This window comes from Castor canadensis, chromosome 2 (genome assembly GCF_047511655.1).
Source record: "Castor canadensis chromosome 2, mCasCan1.hap1v2, whole genome shotgun sequence".
NCBI classification, from domain to species: domain Eukaryota; kingdom Metazoa; phylum Chordata; class Mammalia; order Rodentia; family Castoridae; genus Castor; species Castor canadensis.
The window spans coordinates 120609812-120619813 of NC_133387.1; the positions used below are offsets into that span (position 1 = coordinate 120609812).

At 47.9% G+C, this 10002-nt stretch overlaps 1 protein-coding gene across 1 annotated transcript; it reads left to right on the forward strand.

Moving 5' to 3' along the window:
• The first annotated feature begins 1079 nt into the window (after nt 1-1079).
• LOC141418142 (ral guanine nucleotide dissociation stimulator-like) lies at nt 1080-7373 on the forward strand. Its single transcript, XM_074058562.1, has 8 exons — nt 1080-1142; nt 1780-1995; nt 2309-2412; nt 2862-2946; nt 5263-5337; nt 6195-6247; nt 6447-6530; nt 7235-7373. The coding sequence occupies exons 1-8, from the start codon at nt 1080-1082 to the stop codon at nt 7371-7373; spliced, it is 819 nt and encodes a 272-aa protein (XP_073914663.1).
• The last annotated feature ends 2629 nt before the right edge of the window (nt 7374-10002 follow it).

Here is a 10002-nt window from a genome sequence, read left to right on the forward strand (position 1 = left end):
CCACGTTACTCAGTTATTGGTACTCTGCCTGTGAGTGGTCAGAAGTCAGACTGTATCCATCAGGAAAATAGTGTCATCGTCAGACAGTCCACACACTGCTCATGGAGGTGAGGCAGCACAAAGCACTTGTTGAGGGCTCCTAGCGCTCAGTAAATGCCAGACAGGTGGACACACCCTAATGGAGCTGACATTCCTGAGGGAAGGGGTCCCAGAGACACACAGAGCACTGTGTGCATCTTCCCTGAAGAGGAAAGGTCTGCTCATACCATGAGCTTGAACTCCAGGAAATAGAGGTTCCCTGCAATTTCCTGCCTATTTATCTTGCTTTCCTGTGCCTGGACAGACAAAGGGCTTGGTTTGAGTTGTGCTAACCTCTGGATAGACAGGGGCAAGTATAGGAACCCAGCACCCACAAGTCAACTAGGGCAGGACAGGAAAATTGCCAGCAAGGCTAGGCATGTGATTTTGCTAACCATCCATCTTCTTCCAAGGCCATCTCCTCCATCCTGAGCACCCGGTTCAATCAATACTTGGAGGTCTTCTGTCAGCCCCCAGACTTTCCCTGCCTCAAGCTGCAGATATAAGTATGCCAAGGTCAAATGAGGAGTGCCATGCTCAGCTTCTTCTGGTCCAGTGGGAACACCTGGAGTCCAATGAGCCTGAAACTGAGAGGGAACAGCCTGGGGCAAGAACATAGAGCACATGAGGAGGAGATGGTGCAAGTCCCTGCAGTGTGGAGGTTCTAAGCCTGGTCCTGGGCCTAGAGCAAGGATGAGCCTGTGACTCTACAGGGGTTGGACCACAGTCTGAGAAGGTTTGAATTCAGAACTGGAACTTCAGACAGGCTGGGTCATCTCTGACTTTAGAAAGGCTTGGGGCAAGGCAGCCATGTGGGAATCTTGTCTCCTGCTGCAGCTCTGTCACCAGCTCAATTGGTGGCTCCAAAACCAACTCCAGAAAGTGATCCAGTTCCTTCCAAGGCTTCAGAGATTGAATCAGTTCCTTCAGATACTCTTGAGCAACAGCCAGATCCTTCAGAGCTTTCACATGTGACCACAGAGAACAGATGGAATGAGGAGATGCCTCATGTCTTGGCATTCCCACCTGATCTGGTAGCAAAGCGATCAACGCAGATGGATGCTGTGAATTACTAGATAGGAAGGGTGGTGGCACATGTACTTCTGGGCGATTCTATCCAGACTTGACATTCCCTGGCTTAGAGCTGCTGTCCCTATTTAAATCCCAGTTCTAACCCTGGAAGTCCCATGATCAAGGCCAATTCCAAAGCCTGAAAATTCATTTCCCCATTGTACAATGGAATTGGGTTCTCTCTAGTTACTGTATAGATTCATGTATAGGGCAGAGGTATAGATAGGCCCACAGGAACCATCATCTTCCCAAGATGGCTAATCAACCTCAACACTCAGCACTTTATGTGTACTAGAGCTCATGGTAGTTGTAGAACAAACCCTTGGTTTTAACAAATGTAAAAGGAAATTGGAGTCAGAAAGTGTGCTAGAGGAGGGCAGAGTTAATTTCTGGTTGTGCAGGTGTGAGACATTTTCTAGTGTGAGGAGTGAGTTTGGATACTGAAAATTCCCTTCATGCCCCTACAAACCTTCTGTTAGGGTCACTCATGTTCTGGGTGCTATTTGTGGTCATGAATATGACTTTATCCACATCCTCACCATGCCATGGTGTAGCCACTATCACTGGACTCCAATCTTGGCCTGGAGGCATGGTCTGTGGAAGGACAGCTGACTGGATCCTCTTCCTCAGGGACAGTTCAGGAACATGGTGCCCTACCACTACCTGTGCTCCATTTGGTGCCAGCAGGACAAGAAGGGCAATGAGCATCACACACCCACTGTTTGTGCCACCATCATCCAATTCAATAATGTGGCCACCTGTGTGATGACCATTTGCCTTTGTGATTGGAGCATGAAGGCCCCAGACAGGGCCTGGATGGTGGAGCACTGGATTGAGGTTGCTGGGGTATGTTACAGGGATAACCTGTTCACCTTCCCTACCTGTCAGGATGTGAATTGTAGTCAGAGCCCTTGCTAGGAACCCAGGTACCTCCTTTTCAGGGCTATGCAGCCTGGACACTCACAATCCTGGCCAGGGTGCTCACTCCCTCCTGAAGCTCTATACTGGTTGTGAGCTCAAGTCCTCTTCTACTTACATGTGGGTCCTTTTTGTGCCCCCAGAGCTTCCTAGTATTTATCTTCTTTAAAGGGTCTCATCAATGACAGCTGAGGTGGTTTATGGGCTGCTTTATATGTGGTTCACTGTGTCATCTTTCTAGGAGTATGGAGTTCTGAACAATTTCTCTTCCCTCTACGCCATTCTCTCTGCTCTACAGAACATTGCAATCTGCCACCTGAAGAGGACTTGGAAAGTGGTCTCCAGGTACATGTACCTCCCTCTGAAGAAGCACCTTGTACACAATAGGTGGCATTGGTCCTCAATTAGTCCAGCCTCAAGCACTAAGGTCCAGTGCCATTGAGGGGGCACAATTCAATGTTCGTGGTCCCTAATCAGTATGTCTATGGAAGGACAAGCCTCTCTTGTCTGCCAGACACTGGTTGGAGCCACATGCCAGATTTTCATGTCCTCACATTGGGCCAACAGAACTGTATCCAGTTGATACTAAGACAGAGTCCCACAGTAAATGCGGATGTGGCACCCACTGTGCCAGCACCGAGGTCCCCCTCTACAAGCATCCACGCTTAAAACTCAGTGGAGCTACTTGAAAACCTCTTGTCCAGAAGTTTGGAATCATGATTCTGCAAGAATATGGTATCACACTCTTAGCCTTCCCCATCCTTCCTACTGTCACCTTTTTACCCTTCCTACAGGGAAAGCTTCCAGAAATTTGAGAAGCTATCAAGAATTTTTTCTCCTGAAAAGAATCACTCCCTGAGCAGGAAGCTGCTCACCAAGGTAGGAGAGAGCCTGACATAGATACAGGGATGCAGGAGGTTAAATGAGTTTCTCACTAAAAGTGGTCCTTGTATTTTTTTTCCATAATGGGGGCTTGAACATCGGTACTCATGACTGTTAGGCATGTGCTCAACATGAGCCACATCACCAGCCCTTTTTGTTTTGGTTGTTATTATTATTATTATTTTATTATTTTGTTTTGGTTATAAAGTGTCTCACCTTATGCCTAGACCTGTGTGTTCTGTGATCTGCCTATTTGTACTTCCCTGTATATGCTGGGATGACAGGCGCATGCCACCAAGCTGAGCCATTGATTGAGATGGGTCTTGAGAAGTAATTCCCAGAGCCAGTGTAAACTCTGATCTTCCTGATGTCTGCTTCCTGTGAAAGTAGGATTACAGGCTTGAGTCACCAGCCTGGTCACTAATAGTGTTTAAAAGTTTCCAGTCATATCTGTTCAGGATGAAGAAAAGAGAATGTGTTTGTCCCTTAGGTACATGGTGGGCAGTTTTAAGAAAGTCCTGGTAATAGGATGTAGTTTTTTGCAGCATGATTGTTCTAGGAGAGTATTTGAGATGCAGGATTAAGGGATGTTTGGCCTTCTGGGATTTAGCACCAACCACCTGCCGGGTGTGTGGAAGGGGATGTGACTGCCTTCCCTTAATCAGCCCAACCTGACCTCATGAATTTAGGCTTCTGACATCGTTCATTGCACATTGTTCATTGACACTGTTCATTGTACAATGCAGGGACCTGGAGCTGCTGAGGTTCCCAGTGGTCAGCCAGCAGCATAAGGTGAAGCCAAGTTTAGGTTCAGAAGTCCAGATCCAGGATTCAAATGTGGGTGCATCATATGTCTCCACATGTGCCCTAGAGCAAATGATGCTTAGGGTCAGAGAGGACCCGTGGGAGGTTAGCAGCTACCTGAGAGTCCTGAAGTGTCCAGGTACTTTAGATGTAACAGGGATTGATGAACTCAGCATTGGCTTTTTCTGACTCACTCCAGAAACTTTCGTGAAAAAGTGGAAGCAAAGTGTCAATGCTGCACACCCCTGGTCAATCAGAGATAGCCCCTGGGGTATTCTAAGACTCCAGTGGATGAAAGCAGAGTTTTATGCCAAGGAATATCTTGAGAAGCTCAGTGGAATCTAGAAGCATTTAGCTTGACATTAGGTCCCACCTGAGTGCAGAGACTTCAAGCGATTGGGCAGGAAGGTATCAAGCCTTGTTGTACCTTTCCCTTTGTAACTCAGTTCAGAAAGTATCCTTGGTACACACCAAGGGGTCATAGGACAGGACCATGGTCACTGTCCAGATGGGGCTGAAAGCCTGCTCCCCTTGAACAACTGAAGGCCCCTGTGCACTTAACACCCCTCTCAGCCATCAGTTTTCCCATGTAGCAAATGGATCGGTCGTGAGTCTGAGGGCTTACATATGGAGAGAAAAGGAGTTCCAAGCAAAAAAAGACAGGTGCAGAAGTTCTGAGGAGGTGTTTGGCAAAGGCTGGAGTCAGAATAGCAGGTGACAGGAGGACAGGGAGGAGATATTAAGAACTCTGTGACCCCAAAAGGCAAATGTATTCACGTGCACTTCTCATATGAGGAAACAGGGAAAAGGAATGCTACATGGCCATCAGGGATTCCCAAATAATGCTGGAATAGGGGCTTGATGAAGAATTCGCATGCCAGTGGAAAGAGTTGGCATAGCCAACGAGGGAACCGTCAGGTCAGATCCTTAGACAGTCAAGGACTGAAAGAAGCAGGATTCCCTAATTCCATTCTTAATGTTGGCAGGGGTGAATGTCCAAATTTGCAACCATAGGGAGGAATTCAAGAGGACTGAGAGGCAGTCCAAGGAGATGGTAAGTGATAGTGTCTAAAGCCAGGGTCTTCCTGGGAGCAGATGGAGAGATGGGCTCCCCAGGGCTTTCCCATCTGTTTCCCCACTTCCTGAAATGCCCTTCAGGACTGGTCCTGATCCCTGGTAGATCTATGCCCTTGCCAGTTGACATTGTGGAGGGAAGAACTGCCTCCTCCTGATGCAGCAGTCTATAAGAAGGACAGTGGGTAGGGGCCACATACTTTGGAGATCTGCCAGAGGCCAGTGTGGCAATTGAATAGAGATATTTGCACTGCAGATACCCAGGGGAAGATCTTACTTGAGAGAGATGACTAAAGATCTGAAGGTTATTCTGAGTGGGAATCCCTGAGACGAATAGGACAGGGATTCCTATTCCTGTTCCAGGCTGAACATCCATTCTAAGACGGGCACTGGGACTTGTCTGTTACCCCATGTGAAGTCTTATGTTTCATCCAGGGCATCATCCCCTACCTGGGCACCTTCCTCACTGACCTGGAGATGCTGAACAATGTCCCGAAGTACTATCTTTATGTGAGTGAGCCTGGGCCAGGGGTGGGGGAACAGGTTGTTTGGAGAGAGCTTTTGGCTAACAATGTGTCACATTGGCTGTGAGTGCCACACAGTCACCCAGTTAGTAAGCACCACACTCATCCTATCTAGTAATGACAGAGAGCTGCCTTTCAGCACATCTGCATTTTGGTTGGTTTGGCAAGTGTCTCAGGTGGTAACTGTGAACAGGAGAGTAAAGCCAGGCCCCCCAAGGGGAGGCAGCTCATGGAAAAATCAGGGCCTTCTCATTTGAAATTTCAGTCTCTCTTATGTCCTTACTAAGTGTTGGGCAAAACAGTACTCTGAGTCTCTACACCTGTATGTCATTTCCATGAACTGAAAGAGGGGCCTATGGGTGCACCCTGCCTGGTGGCCGGCCTTTCCACATAGTACAGCAGGAGTTTGTAGTCCTCAGTTGTTGAGAGGCCACATTCTAAGCACATTGCTTCTTTGCCTTCTAGGAAAGAAGATAAGGAAGGTGATAGATGCTGCCCTAACTCATGGAGTGGGTGAGGAGTACCTGACTGGCTCCAATTTATGGTAATATTTGACATTGAGAGAAGGGGCTGTTCATAGGAAGGTGGGGGTCTGAGGTGGATCAGGACAGCTTTGTGGAGGTGGATGTTCAAAGCATGGTATGAGAACAAGAAGGAAGGACCATGGGTGGAATTTGAGGGAAAGAGCCTTTGCAAAGCAAACCTAGAGGTTGATCCTGCCCCAGCCAAGATCTGCTTACAACTCTTAACTATTTGTCCTTCCCCATGGCCCACAAGTTCCACAGGATCAGCCAAATCAAGCAGCTGCAACCTGCTTGCCATAAGTACTACATTTCACCTCAGGAGCACTTTGGGGCCTGGTTCCTGGGCATGGACGACCTCAGCAAGGCACAGAGGTGAGGAATGGGAGACATTGTGGGCAACCAGAATGGGCTGTACCTGGGACTGGCTCACATGAGCATTTGTCATGTGCCTTGGGTCACTGTCACATTGTTAGCTGATGAGGGCTGGGCAGCCAGCCTCTCGCTTCCAAGTAGTCCCTGGGCAGGAGTCAGAATGTGGCTCTTTTCAGCCTCACAGCATACCCTTCCATAGCTACAAGCTTTCATGTGATTTTGAGCCTCTGCCCATGTCAGCCAGCAGTACCCACAAGACCAAGAAAACAGCCATTGGAAGCAAGTAAGTGCCTGGGCCCAGGTGGGCATGGACAGACAGGCCTCCTGGTTGTAGCTAGGGAGCCAGACAGGCTGGTGCTGGGATCCCATTCCACCTGTGAACACCCCTGTAAATGGGGTAAGTGCCATCAGCTGGTTTGGCCTTACTTTCCTCCTTAGTGAAATGTGTTGATCCCCCCAGATGCCTGGGACCAAAGGGATGCAGAGGTTTTACAGAGCTACTAGTACTGCTCCATGGACACCAGACTGCTGAGGGAATGCTCAGGATAGGATATGTCTTTGTGGAGGGCCTCACTGAAGCCAGCCCTTTCGTCTAGCTGCCAGGCCCTCAACACAGAGTGCAATACCAGCTCTGTGACCAACTATTTTACAGCTATTTCAGCAGTGGGTACATGGGTGACCAATTCTGCATGAACTCAACTGGGTCCTCCAGCTCAGACATGCAGGGGATTGACATGAGCTGTATCCTAGAGTCTTCTGATGTCCAGGAAAAGGTGACTTCCCTCCCTTTGACTCGTCTCCAAGGTGCCAGCCTTGTCCACTCAATGTCCACACAAGGGGCTTAGAAGCCCCAGATCCTGAGGACAGCCCCTAGAATCCCTAGAGCTGGCTTCCAGGCTGGAGCACATTGAAAGGTCTGGACATCTGATGTGACTGCATCTCACAGCTCTGTGAGTCAGCCTCCTGGTCATCTTCTGAGTCTTTCAGCATTAGCTGCACATCAAGCAACCCCTCCTTGGTGCCAGCCTCCATCAAGACTGCAGCTGCCACCACCAGGAACAAGTGCCCTGTCTCTCGGGTGGGTGACTGCTGTATCATCCGTGTGACCCTGGAGGTCAGGCAATGACAACATTTAAAAGAGCATCCTGGTGAGTGGGGTCAGGAAATACAGACAGGGTCATACAAGGCAGTGGTCAGCACTCAGGGATTGTCATGGGAGCAATGTACCCAGATCTTAGGCAGAGTGGGCCTGCAGGTTGGGGGACAGTGGGGAGACATGAGGTGAAGGAAGTGTGCTGAGAGGAGATGAGGTGGGGAACAGTAGAAGACCAGGTACACATTCTGGAACTTGACTTTTTCTTAGGGCAAGGTGGAGCCCCTGTTGTTTGAGCACACATCAGCTATAACATTTGGTGTCTTCAAGGTAGGGGAGTGTTGTCTGTGACTTCCTTGCCAATCCAGTCTTGGAGATCAGGAGCCAAAACAGACTGGTGGCTGTGGAGGTGGCCAGTTGTCAGAATTTGTTGTGATTTGAGCCCTGTATTTAGAGCTGTGGTGGCTGTGGAGTGTCTCTCCTGGACACTACCCTGGTATACCACTGTAGTGCCCTGTCCTAATGAGTTGCCCCCTTCACTGATGCTGGTGACCAGTCAGGATAAAGCTCCGCCATCATCAGCAAGGTCTTGGAGAAACACAATCTAGACATGGATAATCCAGAGGACTATGAGCTGGTACAGATAATCTCAAAAGATTGCAGTAAGTTGAAGAATCAGACATCTGGGGAAATAGCAGAGGGTCAGGGATAGCATCATTCCCACCACAAGTTCCAAAATCCTGGGCAGAAGTCACTGCAGCAGGGTTAGCATGGGTATGGTGCACACAGTGAACTTCATAGGAGCAGCCTTGGTCACATCAGTCTCTTCACTAGCTGAACAGCTGAATAAATCCACGTCCACGTCCTTTGAGTTAGTGCAAAGAGAACATCATGGTAGGATACCTCACTGGCCCACTAGAACAGACACTTTCTGGCTAATAAGGGAAAACATGCTTATGAGTGGAGGTGTCAAATGTTAAAATCCATGTATGTAACATAAAATGTACACACTGTTGGCTTCTGAGTTAGTGATCTAGAAAGCAGAAAAACCATAGAACTGTTAGCAGTTCTGACTCAGAGAACTTGGGCAATTCCAAGGCACCTGTGACTGTGCCTGTCAGGAAAAGTAGACCAGAGTATACATCAGGTTCCTCCTAGTGATAAAGAGAGAGAAAGAACATGGGATATATGTGACCCACAAAGTCTGCTATGCACATTGTCATAGCTCTGCTTTCTTACCATTGAACTGAATACCCATGTCCTGCCATTACCCATACTCTCAGTAATGAACCTCACTGTCTCTAGTTTTATCATAAATTCTCTTGTAATGGTTTGCATGGTTTTGGAAAGGTGGGCAGGATGGGATTGTCCCCTATATTAAGAAAAGGAAAACTCAGACCTAGGGAAAGCTAGACCTAGATATGAGACCTTCCTACCATTGGTTCACCAGCCCTTAAGCCCAGAAACTGTGTGAAGGGTTCTTTGGAGTTCAGCTGAAGAGGCCTGATCAATTATTGCACTTTTCATGTCCTGTGGTCCTTGTCCTTAGTAAAGCAGCATTCAGGGAAGATGTCCTAGACTCTAGAAATCTTGCTGTGACTGGACGTCCTCCTAAAAAAAACCAACCATATGGAAGGATAGAAAGACCCTTTGCTAGGTGCAGGCTGAGCTGGGGCGTGCTAGAATTCATGTATCTTTCTGAGCAAGAGTCACTAGGTGATATCAGGGCCTCAGCATGTCCTTCTGAAGCCAGGAGTAGGTGGTTCTGGAGCTTGATTTGGGGAATCTCAGTGCTGTGTCTCATATGGGTCCTGGAGAAGGCTCCAAGTGGTAGGGGTGGCACATTACACATGAATGTCCCTGAACAAAACTCACTCTCTCAGATACACACACCCAGAGATGAAGATTCCTGATAATTCTAATGTAAATTATGCCATAAATTCATCTGCTAATTATCAGTTTGTTCTGAAGAAAAGAACACTCAAGAGGTGGAACAAGCATGGTGCCAGACCCACCCTGCCTTGGATGGCTGGGGGCTAAGGCCTTTTCTAGAAGAGCTGCTGAGGCCTGAAAGGTGTCTTCCATTTATGTTACACAAATTGATATCCCTGCTGCATCCTGAACTGTGGGACTCAGGACTTGGAGGGAGGAGGAAGGAGAGTGAGTACTGGTATAAAAAGGAAAATTATACACTTGTTTGAATGTGCTGATGTTTGTTTTTGGTTAATAGAATGTTAGATACGAATATTTATATTAAATGCTTGTTCTATTATTGCACAGACGTTGTGGTTTTGTTTTTTTTTTTTTTCATTTCCTTTCCTGAAAAAAGGTAAAGATTCTCACCTTGTTGGAGCCAACGTGGCTGTTTTTCTGGGATTTACTGTGTGTCTAGAATTTGCCTTGAATTCCCTACTCTGGGGGGCTACAGGCAGCTTTCTGCAAGCTCAAAAGTGTCACAGACCTTCAACTTGGCTCTGCAAGGTTTCCTATAACTGTGAACACATTCTGTAGGGGGGTGGGGGGAAACTCTGTAACTAACTTGTTTCTCTGTAACTGACTTGTGTCTTTGACCACCTGTGAACCATATACTGCAAAAAACCCCTGGTTACATAAGCCACCTGGGGGAATATAACTCATCTCCTGACACTGATCAGGGATCAGG